Source organism: Toxorhynchites rutilus, chromosome 2, assembly GCF_029784135.1.
Source record: "Toxorhynchites rutilus septentrionalis strain SRP chromosome 2, ASM2978413v1, whole genome shotgun sequence".
In the NCBI taxonomy this organism is placed as follows: Eukaryota; Metazoa; Arthropoda; class Insecta; order Diptera; family Culicidae; genus Toxorhynchites; species Toxorhynchites rutilus.
In genome coordinates, this window is record NC_073745.1 from 101,502,303 (window position 1) to 101,525,468 (window position 23,166).

Consider the following 23,166-nt stretch of genomic DNA (forward strand, 5'->3'; position numbering starts at 1 on the left):
TTGACAAAATGGTGGCCGTTTGAAGAAAAAAAATCGATTTAAATAGTGGATGCATTGAGGCGAGACCCATCAGTGAAGTATTTTTCATGCATTTGACTTTTTGGTACTTTCGGTTAAAAATACGGGGAATGAAAGTCGGTCGAAGCTGATCTGAAATCCCAAGTATTGCTTGTTTCATCGACAGATCGTTTTCAATTGAGGAACTGCTGATGGTGAAGTGAGCACGGTCTGGAGTAAACGATGGAAGACAAATATCTGACGAGATATAGTGATAATAATTTCTCATAAATCGAGATTGTATATTTAGACTCCGCATGAAGAATTTTTTTCAAAGTTTTCATTTACAAGTATGCTCGTGGCTCCGCATTTCACCAATATTCTGAGAGAAAGTTCCCAGATTCTGTTCTGTAGAGGAGCTAATCCTGCCAGAACCCCGAGACTCATGTTATGCGTTGAGTGCATACAGCCGAGAGCTATACGCAGACAATGATATTGAATTCGTTCCAATTTTAGAAGCTGACTTTTAGCTACTGAGAGAAAGCATAAAGAGCCATACTCCAGAATAGATAGAATAGTTGTTTTATAAAGCATTATGAGATCTCCCGAATGAGCTCCCTACCACGTGCCGCAAATCGAGCGGAGAAAGTTGACCCTCTTCTGACATTTTTGCTTCAAATACGTAATGTGGGTATTCCAAGTGCATTTTGAATTAACCCTGACACCAAGATACTTGAAGGTCAACGCTTGAAAAATCAGAAAAGAGAAAAACGAGTTTAAAGTTCATTGTTTTGACCGTACAAGGTTAGATACCACATCACTAAAATGGCTATAGCTCGCTAAATAATAGGATTTTCAAAAAGTCCTTTCTAGGGCATACTCTTGGATGACTAAGCTTCAGAAATATGATGAAAACAATTTTGATTTTTTCAAATTTCTAGACTAGAATACTCTCTTAATCCATTTATATTAATATGAGTTGTGTTAAAATACGTTTTTCAACTACAAAATGTTTCACCTTATCGTTTCAAGTTGTTTTCCTCGCGTTTTATGTATGGACTGATGAATTACTATAAAAAAAAGTGTTTGTTCACGTTCACGAGAACTGTACACCCGCCTTAATATAGAATAAGTAGACGATTTGGAAAAAGGCTTTGAATTTTTCAAATATCGATTCTCCAGCACCGGTTTAATCGGTGCATCGAGCTTTACGCCGTTTAGAAAATCGATTCGTCAAGATCAATCTTTTCATAAAGATCGCCCAATCATACTTCACACAAACGGATCACTCAATGCCGTCAACTCAAAATATAAAAATTAATTTCAGCAGCACGTATTGAGTCACCCTGCAATTGACGCCGCTGTTGATACCAAGGCGCCTCTATATATACCAGGTGAAACAATCATATGAAATGCACTTTCAGCCATATTGGAATTCGGCTTTGGCGAATTTATGTGAAAAAGAAGGAATGATTTTGTAGAATTTCATTCTCATCCAGTTCATCCACTACTCTCGCATGTGAAAATGCAATAATGGCGTATCCTAGCAATAACAAAACAAACAACCCCCGCTCCACAAACCGTGATACCCTTCTTATTGAAGGGATGATGTTGCTTCACCTGTTATACATTGATATAAGCGCCTTGGTTGATACCCAACCAAATCGCTGCATTGTGCAACACAGTTTCACAGCTGACAAAACTTTGACATTTCGAGCGAGCAAGGCACGAAAAAAGCGACCTTCCGTGAGACGTTGCATCACAATCTCATCATATTGTTTTTTCTTTCCTACCAAGAAAGTAAGCCGTTTTGCAAAACTTTCGAGAAAGTGTTTTCATTGTCGTGCAGATCAAACATCAAGGAACATTATTTGCTGCCAAGCCACAAACAAAATATGCGCAATTTGCCGGTGAAAGACGAAGCTCGCTGCTGTTGATATCGTTTTTGCTGTAGAAAATGAAACTGTTCACCAATTCGCTGGTGCTGCGGAAAATCAATCGATATCTGCACAAGAATGTTAAGGATCAGTCGCCGAACATTTTGCGACTTTGGGCCACCCAGTGTGAGTTTGTGTTTGCCCAGCAGTTGAGACGGAGCCAGCAGATATTTACGCTTTACGCAAAAATTTGGGAAGAACGAGCTCTCCGGGAGCTGCTGAAACGCTTTCGTGGCCAGGTAAATGTGACCCAGGGTTTTACGTAACGGGCTACGAATTCATTGTTTGTTGTACATGAGTTGCATTTGCTGCTATCTCACGTGCACACTTAGCTTTTAACAACAATAGCGAAATATCTTCGGTGTGAACAGGGCCAGAGCCCTGTTCAGATGGAAACACCTTCGCGATTGGATATTTTTAGCAGCGAAAAGCTAACGTAAACAACGACGTCAATTGTTGTAATGATAACGCTTGCAGCGGCCGGCGCCGCTTGGACATGTTTCATCTTAAATTTAGGAATTGTTGACAGTTCAGAAGCTTCAATTGTAACATTGTTTCAGGTGCAACGACACGCCAAGGGGTTCCTCCTATCGTCTGCCACCCTGCTCGCATTTGATTGGGATCGGGAACGAATCGAGTTCGAACAGGTGAAGGACTACTTTGACGATTTCAACTTTCTGGAGCGTCTGCAGAAGGAGACCATCTTCTGTCCGAGGTGCCAGAAGCGGAAAGAGATTGACTGCCGAGTGGAAGGAGTTCGGTACTGCAGCTGTCCCCGCAATGATACCGAAAAGCCGCCGAAGGAACAGAACGAATTCACCGCCTGGGAGCCGTATATCGAGCAGAAGGATATGATCACTTGGCGTAAGGAAGTGAAATCGGGACTCTATGCCTACAAAGGTTCGTTGGTGCATTGGACGCTCGCTGGAATTGTGACTCATTGTTTGTTTTTTTTTTGTAGTTTTTGTAGAATATCCTGATATCACGGCGGAAGATTTCCTACATGTCCAAACCGATGTTGAGTATAGGAAAAAATGGGATAATACTGCGGTCAGTTTGGAAGTGATCGATGAGGATACTGCCAAAGGCTCCAATAGCCACATTATTTATTGGGAAATGTTGTGGCCGGTAACTAAGAAACCCATGAATACTCTTGATTTAGGAAATGAGAACGGAAATAATTTCAGAAACTCTTCGCCAATCGTGACTATGTGTACAACAGACGCTATTTCGTAGATCGTTCCAAGAAGGTGATCCTGATTGTGAACAAAAGTGTGCAGCATCCTAAATGCCCCGCCAAACCGACCAACCAGCGGGTGAATGAGTATTGGAGCTTCATGGTCATCAAACCAACCAGTTCATTTAACAAACCTGGCGTATCATTCATCCTGACCTATTTCGATAATCCGGGACTTTCGATACCGAAGTACATCACAAATTGGGTTGCCAGAAAACAAATGCCCGATTTCCTAAGTCAGCTGCACAAGGCGACTCTGAATTATGCAGCCGCGAAAAAGCACAACGAAACGAGGATTGTGAGTAGTAGGCGCTGAAGCTTTCTTTTGTTTGATTGCAATTATCACTATGCTTAGGTGGAATTCTGGGACAAATACCGAGACCCAGGCTTCGAGTACCCCCCCGATACGCTGACCGGATTTACCAATGAGGATTATTTGCAGGCACAAAACAAAAACGAGGAACGAACTAGTCTTCAAGCAGGTACGAATAGTCTGACGCTTTGTTCACTTCCCTTCAAAATTATATCAGCGGACGCTAGTCAACCAGTGATAACGTTAGGAGTTTATTTGCCTGTTTCCCAAATCGAACTCATTCTTACCATTCTTTCTTGTTCTCGATTTCCGTTCGTATCTTCCCGATGCTTACTCATCATTTCGGATCATCCACGTTTGGCGTGCCGTGTTTATGTTTTGTATACGAACTGATTAATGCTCCTGTGTAACTGTACGCGTAGAGGTTGAGAAGAAGCTGAAATTCTGGCGATACGTTCTGTTTAGAATCAAGTGAATCACTAACATCTCTTGTCGATACAGTCCAGTAGTGTAAGCGAGAAAGGTGATTATCAGCCGCTGATATTTATTGCTTGTGTTTTTGTTTCTTAGCTGCTCTTGTAGACAAATACATTTATCTAACATTCGAAGGCCCCAAGATTGGTTGTCCCTAATTTTTATGTTAAAATAACGATGGAATAATCAGGGATTATCATAGCGGTCAATATCGTCCGTCGATATCGGTTTCCCAGGAGTCGATCCCTATTAATTAACACATGTTCTTATTTGAATCTTTCAAGATATTATATATGAGGGGCTCAGAGTGCAAGGGGTGTAAGTGACTTGATCGTTTTCTCTTCATCAACTTTTTATTTAGTTAATAACTCAACTGCAAAACTTTCCAATTTAAGTTTGCTATAGAATCCGATAGATGAGGTTCTGACCTATTTTCCACGTTATGTAGAGTTATGTCCCAAAGAGAGAGTCGATGTAGAGAAATCGATCAAATCACTTACACCCCTTTCATTCTAAGCCCCTCATATGTTGAGTTATGAGAACCAACTTGTTAAAAGAATGACTAATATTTTAGTGGAAAGTGTTATTGTATTGGAAATAATTTGTATTAATAATTATTAATTGTACTGCCGTTCTACGCATAGTTGTCCCATGTTCAAAAATCAGCAACTGAAAAAAACGCAATCAATGTTCTCTCGCATATTTGTCTACCAAAAGCTTTAAGCATTTCAATTTAGCAATACACCGGGTTTTTATAAGCACTATACTATTGTTTAATGAAATGTGATAAGATCTCCTCACTAAATCAATCAAGATTGATTACGGGTTTAAAAATTCATGGTGGGACTGTTATGCCTAGAATATCAACATGAGACAATTGAACTTGATGTTGTTTCTTGATATACTGAGAACAAACAATAAGTTTTTTGTGTTTTTCCGAAAGATTATGCATAAAAACATCGTTTTATGAGGAAATGAGTGATCTGCAACACCGCACTGCACTGCCGAATATAAATCTCATTGTTATTAGGCATTCGCTAACAAGGTGTACACGTGTTCTGTTGAATTTTTCCTTATTTGTGTGAGAATTAGTTCGTTCTTCCAAACCAGAAATGAGTGCATTAGCCCTGCTGAAAGTTAGACATGAAATTCTTGTATTTATTCGATATGGATATACAAAAAAATACATTGTGGGACAGTTATAAATAGAATATCAACACAGGACAATTGAGCTTGATGATATTTTTGTATGAATAAAATAAAGATAAATTTTTTAAAGAAAATTGGCTAAAGAGGTCGATGGTATCACTAAAGTTTGGTAAAGGGGTCTCTTGCCCAAAATAGTTAGATATCCCCTTGACTAAATGATAATGGTTAAAATGACTCATAAACTCATGACTCTTCGTACCAATGGCGTCGTCTGAGGGGATCGCATCCTGGTACAGGTTTTGGGGGTACAATCACGATGTAATTGTAGAACACATGGGAATTCAATTTATCCGAAGTTTTCCATTTTTCTTCATAGTTTTCCGAATATTCTCGATTGTCATGTTTGGTGGAAATATTTGTTTCATTTGTATGTGAAGACAGAAGGAGAGGGTATCAGATCATCATAGAAACATTTCTTGTACTCTGAAATCCTCACATTCTAATATTGGTCCAGGTATGGGCAAAATCGCATCGAAATTCGTTCAACAACACTCATTCACAGATAAAACTCATCCTTCTATTCTCCGTTTATGCCTTACTTTATTTCAGACAGAAAACATTCACCTATCATCTTTGCAAAGTTCATTCTCGAGTTGGACGGAAAAATACTGTCTCGATTCCGCTCATCTATTCTCAGAGAATTTTGCATTCCCTCATTTGTCTCTCGGAATGACGTTAGATGGTGAGAGAATCAAATTGAAATTTTTTGCTTGAGCCAGCGAGTCTCTCTGTAAAATCATTCGTTTTTCACTCAAATAGCAATCATTGAAACATCGATCGCGGCAGTAAAAGGTAGATAGTTGAAATCGAGTTCTTTCCTGTGCACTATTGAAATGATTTTTTATTTGTTTCTAGTAGAGGTGGACAAAACGGTTCACTCTAACGAACCGTTCACTTAAGCGAACTAGTTCTTTTGAGCAGTTCACTCACTCTTTTGTATAGTGGCAGGATATGTCAAAGCTAGTATAAAAAGTGTGGGATGTTATGTAGGACTATTCATTCATAAAATGCCGTTTTAATCATTATTCGTTCGATATTTGTTAGAAATAACTTAGCACAATAGCAAATCTAACTTTGATTTTGAAATTTTGATTTCGTTCGAGTCGTTATTAATTATTTTCAGCATAAACTAGCATTGTGCTGCTTTGCTTACGATGTATTACATAAGCAAAAGCAAAACTTAGTCCCACTGTACTGTACCCAAGCCGCGAACGTCCATCTCAAAATTATCGAACACAATATGATATAAAACATATTTCATATTAGCCACGCGATTTTTTTCTGTTTAACAAGACTGTTCAAATTCTTCCGCTTTCAACTATATTTTCTAAGTGAGCTAGATTTGCATATCAACTGACTGAAGTATTTACCCTCAACCTCAAAATATGAAATGTGATAAATAATTTAACAATCCAATTTAAAACCATCGTTTCCTGTATTGTTGCGTTTTTTTATGAAAGCGACAATACCGACATATTATTTTTGTTGTTTCATGGGGCTATCGTTTGTTTCCATTCGTTAATTTGAGAACTATTTACCTTGCAGCACCATTCATCTATCACCCGTTCGTTTTCTTTCCTTCTATGCACCGCTTACCGTACGCAGTTCGTTCTGAACTGGGTATACAGTGCATATAAACTGTATAAAAGAACTGCAGTTCGTTCACTCTTTTTGGGGAACTAGTTCTTTTGATCAGTTCATGAACGGTTTGCCCATCTCTAGTTTCTAGGATGAAACGATCTAAGCCAACGGAAAAGACCATATTAACACAAGTTATTGGTGAGCGGGAAGGTAGATTCATGTGCACTTGAATGCTGACAAGGAAAACAGTACAAGGGAAAATTAAATACATACACGCAGATTGAGTCTATTTTGACTCATTCGTTATTTTGTTTCGTGCGATCCTTTCAAAGGAGTATTCATGTATTGAATGTTGTTTTCCACTCTTTGTTTTGTTATGTTCACTCTCAGTCCCGAGTGAAGATGGTCGGAGAGTGAAAAATGATTCATCGTGCAATCTCACGATTGCTTGCTGCATTCTTTTCGCCATGATTATTCCAAGCAGATACAAGAGTGATTTATAATTAGGTGTGGGGAAACGAGCGAATGAACTTTTCCATACTTGATTGGTTCTATTTCCTCTATTAATTCTCGATTTTTGCAGAAATTTGTATTTTGTTTATGTGGAAGCCGTCCCTTCCAGAGGGGCGAGGGGTTTCGAACCATCATAAGAAAGTCCTCGGCTCCCAAAAACCCCTCCACAAACATGTTCACACCGATCGGTTCAGTGATTTCCTAGTCTAAAAGGAACAGACAGACAAAAATTCATTCATATAGATGAAATTCAGCGTTCTAGTAGTTAGGGTTGCCAGCTGTATCAATTCAGGAAGAAATCAGAATTACTCATATCGGGTTGTCCGGGAAGTTCATGTCGTTTTTTCTGGGAATGCAAAAGAGACAGAAGGTCTGTTCAGCCTGTGCTGACAGTGAATAACGATTTGGTTCCTGCGCTTCGGATTTATTATCAGAACGTTCGTGGCCTGAGAACAAAAATTGACCAGGTGTTCCTCGCTACTGCTGAACTGGACTATGATATATATGTCTTCACCCAAACTTGGCTCGACGACTGTATCCAATCAGCAGTAATTACAGAGTGTTTCGAGTAGATCGCTGTGACACTAACAGCATCCGTCGACGTGGTGGAGGGGTGTTAATCGCAGTGAAGCAGGTGTATGGCTCTGCAGCTGTCCGTTATAGTAATGTCATAACTATAGAGCAGTTATGGGTAAAAGTATCGGTAGTAGGAGGTGATATTTTGATTGGTGCATTATACATACCCCCAGATATAAGTCAGTATAGCTCTTTTGTGCAACTCCATTTTCATGCATTGCATTTGCATGCATTTGAAGATCATACGGGCTGAAATTGACAGTTCTGAGCTACTGGGTCGCATGCGCATATATGCACCTTAACGAGTTCTGCGATCTAGGCAAATTATCCAAGCTACCCGATATGGCTCACACGATCCAATTAATTTTGTTAGTAGACGTCTTCATGTAGCATACAATTTGTTTGATTTTAATGTGTCTACTTGTACATTTCGTCAACGTTTATTTCCCGCGTGTCCGTTTTAATTTATGTAGTAAGTTTCATAAATACCTTGATGTCAAATGATGAATAAATAATAAAGATAAAGATATTGCCTATTGACTAATTTTGGAAGTTTGTCATGGATCGCTGCCTTTAATGTGTCCAGTTGTGAGCAATGCTTGTGGGAATTTATCTACTGGTTGCTTGGTGGAGGAGGCTCATAATAGAATGAATTCCTGCCCAATCTCGACACAGAGTATGACTTTCTTCGGGTGAAGACCGAAGCACCTTCTCCTTTAGAGAGGGGGAAGGATTGTGAAACCACCATAACGGGCATTTCAATAGGGACGCTACAAAAGACCGATAGGGAAAGCCATATTTTATTCAGCTCTCTTGACATTTCTCTTCGGTAAGGTTTGCCATTTCATAATGGAAAGATCTACGATCCAACAACGAGTCAAGACTATTAAAATTTGCTAAAGAAATTGAGGTAATGAAAATTAACTTCTTCGTATCAAACTGGTGTTCAATGTGATTGGAAAACTTTGTTCTCTTCCTGTGGTATAATAATCTCATACAAAAGTTTTATTTGAAGATAATTATAATAATAAGTTTTAGTTTAAGTTTTAGTGGCAAACTAATTTCGTATCCAGATGTCGACACCGTACCGTTGTCATCGCGGATACATTTTTTTTCGTTTCCACCGTGAAGTGTATTCGAGAATCAGGCCCTATGTTGTTTACGCTGCAACTTTTTGACATATACTGAAAAAGACGCGCAATGGCAATAGCTTTTCAAGGAATGTCTGGAAATTTGATTCACTGGAATAATAATCAAGTTATGCCATCTGTTGTAAAATCGAAGAAACTTACCGGTACACCTCATATATATTTTTTTCAAAACCTCATAGAAAGTTATAGAAATGGATTTATACTGCAAAGGTACAGTTTTCAGCTTGTTTTTGTAGTCAATTACAATATGTTTCAATTCAGAGAGCAACAACAGCTCCCAATCAATAACCATCTGCCAAAAATCTCTTGATCGGTCTGTCAGGTATCGGATATTTGTTGTAGATTTAGGTATCTATTAAGAGTCACTGTAGATATGATAATAAGAAATGGATTGTTTAGATATCTAAAAGATGAATAAAATTTGTCTGCAGTTGTTTAAAAATTACCAATAACGAGAAGTGTGACATTGTGAAAGTTCAATTATTTTCCTAAAACTCTTCCATAGATTACTTTTTTGTAGGACTTACCATTTTCGAGCAAAAAAAAAATTATAAAAAAATTATCAAAAATATTTAGTCCTTCCCATATGTTAGTCTAGATAAACTTTCGGAAAACTTCACGCCCAGAAAGTTTCATCAAGTTCTGAGAGGGTCATGCCAATCCCATAGACGAGTTGGCGTGAGGTCCGTCAGTTGAGAAGGCAGAAGACAGAAGTTGAGAAGATTCCGCTAACAAAGAAAAAACAGAACACATGATTTGTTTTTTTTTTAATTCCTTTTTTTTGGTTTTTTTATAATAAAGAACATAAAATATAAAATAAGCCTAATTTAAAATTGAACATAGGCGCAGTACAAATATTTCCTTTTCTCTTTTCAATACTACCTCTACATAACTACATACCTTCTTGTCCACTATGCTAATCTGAAGCTGATATCAATGCCGATCGGCTTTCTCGCGCATGACATGAATGATCGGTAATTTTTTCAGAATAGATTCCGATGGCAACATTCCTTATCCTGTGAAATCCTCCGCATGGAACACGGGTTCCGTCTCACCACTGGTTACCAAACTTGAAAGCATGTTTCTGCCTTGAATGGGTGAATACGAAATGCGTAATTGCTCCACTTGGTCTAACCACATTGCTCCTCGTCTTTTCGTACCATTCGGATTCCCGATGTTGTTCGGCATTTTTGCAACATGTTCTGCCCAGCGTATCTTCCAACAATTTGGCCACTTCATGGATACTGGGTTCACCGGTGAGTTGCGTGTGCTCATGGTTCATCCTTCGTCTCAATACATCGTCCTCCTGCACACCTCCGAAGATCGTTCTTAACATATTGCGGACCGCTCACGAGTTTTCTCGTGTTTCACGTTTCGTCTAATACGGATGTATCAAGAATCTAACATGGCCTATCGATGGCTTGCCTTCGTCCCATCCACGCCGAAAGAAACGATCTCATTCGTTCAATCCGAACAAATGAATCGTAAAAGTTTGCCCCAAAACGTGCGGTCCTTAATGTGTTAACATATGTCGTTCAAAGACTCCGATTGCTCGCGGGTTCTCTCCGAGTATTGTCCACAACCTGTACCCATAGAGAACAACTAGTCTTATGAGCGTTTTGTACAGGGAACATCTCGCACGATTGCTAAGTCTGTTCAACCTCAAGTGTTTGTGGGGACCATAGTGGGCTCTCCCATTGATAATCCGTTTTCGGATCTCGCGGTTGGTTTCAGACGTTACTATTGAGCCCAGGTCTACTACCTCGAGTTCATCGCCGTCGATTACTAAACTACTGCCTAATTGAACCCTGTCGTGCTCGGGTTCAGAAGCTATTTGGTTTTAGACGCATTAATTCTCAGCCCAACTCTTTTTTCTTCGTGCTTAAGTCTGGTGTAATGTTCATCTATCATCTCAAATGTTCTGCCGACAATGTCCACGTCATCAGCGATACGGTGCAGCTGTTCTAGTTCTTCACACTCCTCTTCCTGGCGGCGCTTCTTCTCACGAAAGATTTGGGTTTTCTGCCACCGCTTCTATCCACGATCTGACGCTTCTTTGAGACTGGCAATATCCATTGCTCATCCCATCACACCCTAGGCAGTTACCCTGAACCAATGCAAACCAGAAAAACGATCTTTGACGATAGAGCTTTTGACCGGAACGGGAATCGAACCCGAAGCCCCATCTTAATGAGCCTCACACTATGAACTAGAACACAGCATCGTTGTAAATCTTCTATTTAAATAAAAAAATAAGGCCAAATGTGTTGGTTAGCGCGAAACCCGTAGAAGGAATCGTCCGATTTGAGCCATCTTTATTTTGATGTATTCGTCTCTGCCCGTAGATTAATGTTATGGAGAGAAAAATCGGAAAATTTTCGGAAAACCCGGAGGAAGGTCGGAAAATTCGGAAAATTGATTTCCCATATGTTTTAAAATTACATCATGATAAGCGTTGTCGGTCCGTTCAATATTCGCGCTATTGAAATTGTTGTTTGAGAGGAGAAATGGATTTTCAGGTGAAATAACGCACTCCCATGTCTTCTATCTTCTATATCTATATTAATGAAAAAGGAAGACCAAATGTGTTGCTAAGCGCAAAACCTGAAGAAGGAATGGACCGATTTGAGTCGTCTTTATTTTGTTGTATTTGTTTTGGCCCATAGATCAATATAGCGGATAGAAAAAACGGAAGATTTTCGGAAAATTCTGAAGGAAGTTCGAAAAAATCCGGTAAATTGAATACCCATATGTTCGAAAATTACATCATGATAAGCGTTGTTAGTCCATTCGATGTTTGCGCCAACGAAATTGATCTTAGTTTGGAGGTGGAAATGGATTTTCTGGCGGAATAACGCATTCTTATCTATATAAATAAAAAGGAAGGCCAAATGTGTTGCTAATCGCAAAAACCAAAGAAGGAAAGGTCTCTTGTGAACCGTCTTCATTTTGTTGTGTTTGTTGTATTCTGCCCATAGAACAATGTTATGATCAGAAAAGTTCAGAAGTTCGCCGGGTCAGCTAGTAAATAAATGAATAACTACCAAGCTATAACCAGAACGAAGAATTAGAATGTGACGATAAGGGTGGCTTAAGATTTATTCTTGTTAAATAATAACTAAACGAATGGTCCCAGTAATCGAATGCAATGTTCATGATAACGCCCAGACACGCTGTCCTTGTCATGAAATATTATAAATCATTAACATCAACATCCAGATAAATTTGTAGCTCTTTAGACATTCTATTGAATACTTTCATGGGGTTTATTTGATGCTATCCCCTGCTAACAAAACATCTCCATTTTTTAGTACTAGATAGATGGTATCTTCTCAATGAACTGAACAATCTTAACCTCAAATCAGTTTCTCCATCTTCTATGGGGTTAGAACTCATTTGACGCATTTCACGCTTCATTCTTCCTTTTAATTGCTTCCAAATCATGCTCGTTGTAGAAATCAAAATAATAACGTTCAATATTTGCCCATTCTAAGCCAATCCGCAATCCCACCTGAAGACGGAAGTCGATGAAGAACCCATGACCCAACGAAGCGATGCCACGAAGTCTGGAGAGATCCAAAAGACCAGCCAAGCGTCATCCCAGCTGGCGAGTACTACCATCACGACCGCCACCACCACGGCCACCATATCAACAGAGGACTGTGGAGGAACCCCGAAAACATCCTGGTGGGCTTATCTCTACTCGTATTTGTATTTTGTATGAGCACCTTTGCCGATCGTCCAGGTGTCGTATTGCTTCATCAATACGATGATTTGGATGGTATCAACGTTTCGTTTTTGTGAATGATTTCTACTACTCGTTGGATGAAAAATGAATAACATTACTCAGTACAATGCTCTCCTGGTATTATCTTGCAATATACATAAAGTTCAGAATGTAGACAACGAAGCGGTATAAATAGTACTAAAGGTCCTCATTTCATTTGACAGTATCGCGAGTACCACAGTTGGGAATCGTTTATCAATAGCCACTATTGTTGAACTTAGCTCTCAACGCAGGTCAGTGTTTCTTGATTGAATTTTGAGAAAGGGAAACCGAACTTTGTGCCGACTGACGTGACACATGATCGATTGCACGGCTCAACACCTGAGGACAAGAAAGACAAACATTTAAACGTAATTACTCTCCGCATGTAGCGCATACCAAAATATTGTTATTTATTCTACAAAGTGTTCTAAGGATACTAAGAAAGCATGAAATCAAGTCGAACAACAATGCAATAATTCACCTCTATTTTAAGGATTCATGATTCGGATGTTTTTGTGCTTTGTAAACATACAATTATTGTTTTAGTATAGTAGTGTAAGAATCAACAAGTTTCTGTTAAGCCAGATTTCATCGATTTTGCTAGAAGATTATGATTCTTCTATCTATAGCGATACTGTGTTCTCACAAACAAAAGTGCTACAATTATATTAGGACGTAGATATAACGATTGTGAATGTTATTTTGTTCTGAACTATCCGAATTGAACCGAATTTTAATGCCACTAGGGCATATTTTTTTTGGGATATTTATCCCAGTCTCGCTAGCTCAGAAATGGACCTGTCCAAATGTGAGAGTTTGTTCAACACGTTTCATGCCAAACCTTTTCGCCTGATTTATCGTTCGGGCTATTTGATATTTCGACTAAAGATTGATATATTGTTACGCGTTTTTCACTACCGCATCATTTAATGAGCACAGTTCACAAATTCAGAGTGGTTATCACCGCATACTGTGTGGCACCACAACCTTCTAGTAGATTTTTTTTCACAAATTCAATTAGTCAAGAACATATATTTTCAGTGCATTTGATAAATATGTCTAAGTATTTAAAATTCTGAAAAATCTGTATTTCTACAGATTATCCAGAGTTTTTAGAACCAATAATCTTTAGATACAAATCACAGATTTTGTTTTTTTTTCATACAGAATTTACAAATTTTTCAAAATAACTATCCAACATTAGTTATGGAATAAGGAAATCAATATTTTCCCCCACCTCTCCTATTCCATTCATATAGCTTTTGACGTAGAACTACGTCTTTCATTAAGGGTGCCAAATCAGAAAACAGGTCACGTTTTTATGAAATAAAGTTAACGTTAATAACTATTTTTGCCGCGAACGGATTTTGGCGATTCACATACTAAACGAATCGGAAATTCCGTAAGATTTGTTTAATATGCTATACATTAGAATCCCCTGGTTTGTAAATGGTTAAACTTCATGAAAACTTGAGGCGTTTCCATTTTCCCATACATTTGTTCTGTCCATTTGTGTGCTTTCCCGAACAGAGCTGTCAATAACGAGCAACTTATCGACGACCAACGGAGGGGAAATCGTAGGATTAAAAGTCTCCGTGAACAAAGGAAAAGTAGAAGAATGAAGGGGAATACTTGCCTAGAGTATAAACAGTGGATCTCGCTGAGGCAAACTTTTATTCGGCATTGGACTGTTGAGCAATGCAGTTCTCTTTGCTTTCGCTGCATTTCGATCTAAGTTTGGACCCCATCAGTGGTAATCCAACTTGGATATCGTCGTTTGGTTTTTCTATTCCTTTTTTGCGTTATTTGTATCGTGTGTTTCCTTTCCGCGTCAAAAATTGGACGCTTCGCGTAGTGTGTGATGAGCAAGAAGAAGAGGAAGACAGGCTCGAACCCTGCAAAAAACGAACACATTGCCAGGGGCAATAAAATTTCGAGGCAAGCGTCATCTGATGATGCACGCGATGTTGGTGCAGTGAAAAGCGCTCGTACAGAAACGAGCCTTCGCGAGTGTGACGCCGCATCGAACAACAACGAAGTAGGCGATTTCGGCGCGTCGGTCGAAAATGCAAACGCCGTTACGCAGGCAGCTACCAAAATCATTAACATTGTTTGTTTTCTGTCATCATAAGGGCTTTGTTGGTGCCTTTGAGAATGTATCAATGCATTAAACTGACGTTATGGTGAAGCAGGCGTTAAGGTTGGGCGCCAAACAATTGTTTGGGGAATACCAAGCATCTTGAATGTCTTACTAGAATGTTATAAGTTATTTGAGTTCGCGTGCCAATCACAAACCTGCCTTCAACTAGGATTGCATTTGCGCTAATATTGTTCATAATGAAGCATTGCTACTGTTTTCGAGGTTGTTATTTACAAAAAGAGTTTATTTCGCGTGTTCAGTCACCAAGAAAGTAAATGTCGTTATTGAATTTTATATGTGATTAGGTTTCGCTTGCCAGTAGCAAAACTTCCTCCACTAAGGTGTGCTTCTCTCGAGCATGAGAAAGTAATGCAACTTTTTTCGAGGCCAGTAATATTAACAGGAGCGTTTCTTTTGAGAATAGCGCAAAATGATGAGAAGTGTTTATATTTCTAGTAGTTTCAAGCCACCAATGCATGGCTCTGTATGCATTCTATGGCGAACGCTTGTTTGGCATGCGATGCCTAGAGGTGCGATTTCTTTGAGGCAATATAAAATAACATGTAGCATGATATTTGATACTTGCAAGTGTTGTCATTGTTGTTGTTTCCATGCGGTGCCAAAGATATATTGATGTAGTTATGAGATGTGGAATAATGGATCTGGTGCAACATATATTTAATCGACTGTAACCGAGTCTATCTCAATTGCGAACAAGTCCACCGGAATAGCGTTCGAGGTAAATTTTCAATGCATTGACATGAAATAAATTGCGACATACGATTGTTTTGCGAGGGCAAGAATGAATCATCAATCAATTACCGTCAACTGATTCTACAATGAAAAAAACAATTTCGGAGATTATTCTACTAAGCAGTTGCTTCTAAAATGTCACAGCATTATAGAATAATATCCGAAGGTATAAATGAGCAACTTATATAAAATTACAGCGTAGTTCTACGTCAACAATGCGGTCGTATCTTGGACACAACCTCTTATAATTTTTTTTATTTAATCAGTCGTAATGTGAATAATCTCTTTTCAATATTGATGTATTATGTCACGTTATATCTGTCACTAGCTGACCCGACAAACTTCGTTCCGCCCAAAATTTATTTTTCGTTATCACATACACCTTTTCTTACTAAGCGCACGTTCATGGGTCCAATCGCAGAACTGTTCATAATAAAATAAAATAAATAATGTTCATAATAAAAAAAACTTCTAATCTACTCTTTAAAATTATTTCAGTACTTCTACCAAAACTCGACATTATAATATCAGATTATTTTCGGACACAATTCTCGTTCAATATTTTTCAATCACTTGCGAATAACATGTTTTGCCGTTACATGGAATAAATGTTTGATACACAAATAATGATAGAATGAAGATAGCCCTAAATCGGAAAATTCCTTTTTCGAGTTTTGCTCTTATCAACACATTCGACGATGAATCCATTTTTATTTATATAGATATAAGACGATATAGGAGTGCGTTTTATCGCATTAAAATCCATTTCCACTTCCGAACGCAGATCAATTTCGTTACCGTTACCGTTAAACATCAAATGGACTAACAACGCTTGTCAATATGTAATTGTAGAACACATGCGAATTTAATTTTTCGAATTTTCAAATTTTCCTTCAGAGTTTTCCGAAAATTTTCAATTGTCATGTTTGGTTGAAATATGTGCATTATTTTTATGGGACCCCCTCTCCTTTCCAGAGTAGGAAGGAGTTTCATACCATCATAGAAACATTTCTCGTACCGAAAAACCCTCTCATCCCAAATTTGGCTCCATTTGCTTGATTAGTTCTCGAGTTATGCAAAAATTTGTGTTTCATTTATATGGCAGCCCCCCTTAGAGAGGAGGTGGAGTGTCTATCCACCATAGAAACATTTATTGCACCCTAAAACCTCCATATGTCTAATTTGATTTCATTTGCTTGTTTAATTTTCGAGTAATGCTGAAATTTGTACTTCATTTGTATGGCAGCTCCCCCTAAGAGAGGGGGGAGGAGTATCTATTTACCATAGAATCGTTTTTTGCCCCATAAAACCACCACATGCTAAATTTCGTTTCATTTGCTTGATTAGTTCTTGAGTAATGCAGAAATTTGTGTTTCATTTACGTGACAGCCCCCCTTAGAGAGGAGGTGGAGTGTCTATCCACCATAGGAACATGTATTGCACCCTAAAACCTCCATATGCTTAATTTGGTTTCATTTGCTTGATTAATTTTCGAGTAATGCACAAATTTGTGTTTCATTTTTCACACAAAAAGGCTGCCTGTTCGGCAATTTTTCAAATTTTTAAAAACTCCTATGTAACGCTTTGGGTATTGTCCTAAAGTTTCAAAATATTCATTGGAATTCGTTCTGCGACACCCCGATGCTTTAGAACTGATACCACCAGCAAGGTACCGGTTTTCAGACAGCATCTACGCATACAGCTGTCAACTACGTGATAATCATTATTCGTGCACTCAAAAATGGAAAATACATCTTCAAATGTACCTTAAACAATATCCCAAACTCCGAACCCGAACACTTCACTCTATTCTTAACATCCGAAAAAAAATCACAAAAATTCATTATTTTCAGACCTTCCAGACAGGGGTCCCTCCTTAACGTTCCAAAATTAGCCGAAGCTAGGACAAGGGTCCCCCCTTAAATATTAGATAGAGGATAGAGGGCGCTATATTTTTTATATTTTTTCTTGAAAGCTGAGGTTTTTTTACATTGCAAATTCGAAAATCAGAGAGGGTTTTTATGATACTCAAAAGTGATGAATTTGAAAAAAGACGTCCTTGGAAAAATGGAGAAAAAACTGATTTACTTTTTGATTGGTTAACTTTGAAAAACCATTACTCAAAAACGAAACAAAAATCTGATTTCTGATTTTTGGATATGTTATCAAGCTTAAGGAGAGTCATCCAAACTTTAAACGGAGTTTTGCATCAGTTTTCCGGTCAAAGGTATTCGAGATTGTCGCCAATGCTGTGGATGATAGGAAGTTGACTTTTTGTGTTACGGCAGCATCGACAGTTGAATCGTTTTTGTGTGAATATCAGTCAGAGGCACCGATGGTTCCTTTCCTTTTTGATGATCTAACGGGACTTGTAAGAGTTGTTATGGAGAAAATTATGAAGCCCGAACGACTGAAAGTGAAACCTAAATCACTTTGTGAACTTGAACTCACCGAAACCAATCTACTGCTACCTGGAAATATGGATGTTGGATATGTAACGAAATCCGCAATCAAAACAGCTAAAATATCCGATAAAGATGTCCTAATATTTCGTACCAGCTGTCGTGATTCCTACTGCGGATTTTTAAAGAAATTGTTCATACGATCACCTTTGACATATCCCATCACTCGTTACCTGACGTGTGTTAATCCGGATGTGATTTCCAACTTTCCAGATATAGCAAAGAAACGGATGGAGTTATGCCTGGAAGTATTCGTTGATAAACAACATTTACCTGGCGCATGTGCAGATAAAGCAAAGAATGAATACGGACAATTGTGTTCAACATCTTCTGCTAAAATTATGTTATCTGCATGTCGAAGAAAAGATCAAAGATTGTACAATTTTTGGATTGAACTTCTCACTCAGTCAAAGATGGAATTTCCCAAGTTGACCTTATTTGTGAAAAAATTTCTGATTCTATCGCAAGGGCAATGCATCATTGGAGAGAGGTTTTTCTGTCAACGAAAAGTGCTTGATAGTAAACCAAACCGAGGAGAGTCTTACGGCTCAGAGAATCGTATATGATGCAATCACGAATGCAGGAGGTGTTACTGGTGTTGTTGTAACGAAATCGCTCATCCATTATGGTTACAATGCTCACTCAAGATACGTGGAGTCCTTAAAAGCGAAGAAAACTGAAGTAGATGAGAAAGAAATTTCTGCAAAACGAAAGCGGGAAGCAGAAAAAGAAGTGAAGGAACTTGAGGTTAAAAAAATTAAGATGCTGGCTGAGGCTCAGAGAGATGCTGCGTTGATGGACGAAAAAATTAAAATGCTCAAAAAGTGTTAATAAAAATAATACGATTAATTCACATTCTTTTCTCTTATGATTTTCTTATGGCATCCAATAGAAACATTCGAATCTTTGAAAAAAAAATAGTAGTTGATATTTGAAATATAGATCCAGCATACGGGTTGAAACAAATCCTTAAAATAAATCAAGGTTCTGGAGTAAAAATAGAACGCATTTTAAAGAAAAAGGAGTCAGATTCAGGGTCATTAAAAAGTGCTACTTACTTCGTGTTATTTACTTCATCTCGTCTCATATGCTCCTGTTCTTGCTAAGCATATAATATTTTCGCAATTCTTGATTCAAAAATTAATTTTTCAACTAACTATACAATATTATTAAATTTTTATTTTTGAGTCGGGAATTTTTTGAAATCATGCGGGAATTCAAAAATTGAAAGTGAGTGGCCACCCTGGTTATGTAAAAAAAACCTTAGCTTTCAAGAAAAAATAAAAAAAAATATAGCGCTCTCTAGTTTGGTCGCGTACGCCCATGTCTATGTAATCCGCTCGCGGATAATTGAGGTTCCACTAATTTTTGAAAATATGGGACGGAGGAAAAAAACATTATTTTTACGCAAACTGCAAGAGTTTATTTAGCACTAGCTGACCATGCAAACTTCGTCTCGCCCAAAATGGTTGTTTGTTATAAATACCTTCAAATATTCACGTTTTCTTACCAAGCGAACGTCCATGGGTTTAATGGCAGAACTGTTTATTGATTAATTTTGACTCTTTACAAATTTCTCATCATTATAATATCAAATTATTTTCAGACCAGACACAATTCTAGTTCAAGATTTTTCAATCACTTGCAAATAACATGTGTCTACCTTACAAGTATTATGCCTGTATTATGGTGACTTTCCACACTTTTGACTGGTTCGTCACTTGAAATTCCATAATTATCATTTCATTCGGGAGGCGTATTACCTATTACCTTTAAGGTAATATTATATTATCAGGCACGTAGCGTAACCGGCACGGCACGTTTCATGCAAGACAAATATTATTGCATGTGTTTCAAATGTGTATGCGTATACATAGCGGAACGGTTCCGAACATACACAGCACGTTTCAGACAAATGCATGAAGGATTTCTCGAAAAGAATATTTTGCCGGTGCCGGGCACGAACTACACGGGCGAGTAGCACCATACATACAAATCAAACGTCGAAGTTCGTGGTATGGGTGCGTTCGTCGCTCTTCGGTACGACATCGGTTCAATCACCAGTAGCATTTCTCCGCTTTGTCCGCGCTGCCGGTCCGTACAGAGAAGTTGCTATGTCTGATGATATGAATACATCATGTATTTGTCTGCCGGTGTCGGTACGTGCCGTTTACGCTACGTGCTGGATAATATAAAACGGCCTTTATTTGTTCTGTCCATTTGTGTGCTTCCCCGAATAGAGCTGTCAATAACGAGCAACTTATGCAATCGCTAGAATAGAAATAACGGAAGGAGATAGCGAAAAGAGAATATTTGCGAAGATTTGCATTAAATCGCCGCTGCAACTGTGTGCATCTGTTAGACGCGTGTTTGATGCTTGTTGAATAGCGATGCACGGAAGATGCCTTTAGTTAAATACTCAGTGTAATGCATGCACTGATATACAGAAACAAATTGTGACATATGACACAATTAGTGTATTGTTCTCGCAAAGGCAACAGAGAATCGTTGCTTCTCGAAATGATTCTACAAAACCACGCAAGCTATTAAATCTTTTCAGGGTCCGTTTTCAGGGTTTACTAAAGAGTTATTTATGAAATTTCAACGCATTCGCCAATAATATCCGAAATGATAAACTAACAAATTAAAAAAAATATTACGTTGTCCTACGTCCTAAGCGGTCGTGTCTCGGATACAATCCCTCGAATTTTTTCAGAAAGATAACGCTTGCATTAAAAAATGGACAATTTTCGGTGGGTGGAAGTTCCGGCAGTTGGCCGGAGCTATCTATCTTCGTGTGGTTTATCTCCCCCGACTTCGTCGCTTAATGGACGGAGGCCAGGTCCGGCCAAAACACCACATCATCGTCCGGATGATATTTTTGGATGAAGGAGGCAACTTCCGGGAATTTGTGCTGCAAATGCATGTTTTTAACGTAGACAATGCCGGCAGTACATTTGAGACGGTAGTAGAACATTATTATTATTATCATTTATTGGAGGGAAAAGTCAACAAAGTGGGCGCTTTTAGGTATCAACAGACTATATAAAATCCTACAGATACATTTGCTTAAACCTAATCTTAAACTAAACGCGAACACATTAAAATAGGTCTGGATACAAAAACAATAAATAAATTAGAAGAATACCGTAAACAAATTCTTAAGCCTAACACGGAACACAATGAAATCGAAACAACTGTAAGGCTAGGCGCAAATTGAGAAGCGTATAGCGCTCGTAAGCGAACGTGAGACTACCAACACGACTCATACGTGCCACAAACGTAGCGTGGTGGAGCGCATATTGAGTCGCAGTTTGGTGTAAATAACATGCCACTCGCATACAATGACTGATTAACACAGAGATGCGCGATATATTTATTTACTAACACAATCACCCGACCAGTACAGCCATACAGTGTCAAACCCACGGCGCTATATGATTGTTCACCAACACAACTACCACAACCGGCATGACCAGCACGAGAAATTGTGGTTCAGCCACAGCGTCGCGCGAGTCGCGTCATCTGGCCAATTTGCGCCGTTCTATCTGTTTTCATTAGCCACAAAAACAGGCGCAGTATCGCGCCAAGTTACTCGCGCTATATGCGTCTCAATTTGCGCCTTGCCTAACACTTGTTGAACGTCTTGCACATGCCGGTTATCGGCTCATTTGCACCGTAGTTCGTACGAAACACTACACCAGACCTAAGCAAGTAACAGAGGGAGTTAGACATTTAATGCCACTAAATCATATGTCTGCTGGCTTCCGGATCCGAGTACGAAAGAGCCCATTAGACAAGGCGATTAGGCAGTAGTGAAGCTAGATGGATTCGCTGGTATGCATGTTACAAGTATGCCGAACTACTATCCTGCAAAAATGGTGTTCATAGGGAATCCGTCGAGTCCTAGATGACAAGGAGCACAGCGAGCAAGGTGTTTAGACCAAGTGGAACAGGTCCAATTGTTGACAGTACAGTTCATTTCTGCCCGATGTAGGAAGTATTTTTTTTATATCACCAGCACCCATTCGCTTTGCATATGAGTGTGTTTTGTTGCAATCCACCAGAGTTTCGCAGATTCAGTCCAATTAGGTTTTAGCATTAACTCGTATGGTACTCATAAATAAAGCATCCTTCATCATTTCGAATCTCTTTGATCCTTATAAACAAACCTTATTCATGGTGGTCCTAAACAATTTCTGTACAATGTAAGTTTTTGGGTAATCGACACAGTACTTATAGGACGATCGTGTTTAACGATTTCCATTGTGTTATCGACATTGTCTTCAATTGGCCGTCTTTGACATCAAAATTACCGGAACGAAATCGACGAAACCAAAAATGCCTGTGTTTGACTATTACAGGATTGGAATCATAAATACTATTCACAATTTCAGCCGTCTGGCTGACATCTACGCATTGTTAAAGAAAAAGTGTAAAATATGTCAAAATTTGTCGACATCCAAATTAAACTTGTTTTACTATCTCGATATGACCAAATCATATTTTCGGCGTGGGTGCTCGAAGTAATTTTTTTCAGCCGCCATTACACACAACATTTTTTAAACTAACAAAACGGTTCGTAACTTAATTTCACCACTGGAAAAGGTTCACTTCGAAACAAAGTGATGTCAAGACATTATAGAAATGTGGAGATAAACCCGGTTGGTTGAAAACTTTTTTTTTTGATAAAGATATAGCTACCATAGGCGCTACTATAAAATAAGATTATATGAATTAGTTCCATTGTCGAAGAATTATGTGTTCGTTTGTTGGGAAAATTTTGGTGTTTTGTTTCAAACTGAAATTCGTTTGAACCTATTTCTTTTTTGTTTATCATTTTATGTGGATATTCTATGTATTCCTAGAATGAGATGTATTTTCTTTCTTTCATGATTTCCGACTAGGTCATGGATAGTGCTTACTCATCATCAAGATTAACCAAGTGTGCATCCCAGGGTAGCTGCAGAACTGCAGGTAACGCAAACACAATTAGAGCCGTTGTTATCTTTGAAGAGCTGTGAATCACAACAATATGCACTTTCATTTTTAGC

General features: G+C 38.5%; 1 protein-coding gene across 3 annotated transcripts; it reads left to right on the forward strand.

The window, feature by feature from the left end:
• Nucleotides 1–1,710: 1,710 nt before the first annotated feature.
• On the forward strand, nt 1,711–23,038 carry LOC129764589 (stAR-related lipid transfer protein 7, mitochondrial-like). Of its 3 annotated transcripts, none has more exons than XM_055763810.1 (7): nt 1,711–2,173; nt 2,495–2,834; nt 2,896–3,062; nt 3,122–3,469; nt 3,527–3,653; nt 3,907–4,007; nt 23,020–23,038. In XM_055763810.1, the coding sequence occupies exons 1-6, from the start codon at nt 1,955–1,957 to the stop codon at nt 3,957–3,959; spliced, it is 1,254 nt and encodes a 417-aa protein (XP_055619785.1). In that variant the 5' UTR covers nt 1,711–1,954; the 3' UTR covers nt 3,960–4,007; nt 23,020–23,038. The 3 variants fall into 3 exon arrangements, with proteins under 3 accessions (XP_055619785.1, XP_055619784.1, XP_055619782.1); XM_055763809.1 differs by lacking the exon at nt 23,020–23,038 and adding an exon at nt 12,483–12,620; XM_055763807.1 differs by lacking the exons at nt 3,907–4,007; nt 23,020–23,038 and adding an exon at nt 12,483–13,442.
• The last annotated feature ends 128 nt before the right edge of the window (nt 23,039–23,166 follow it).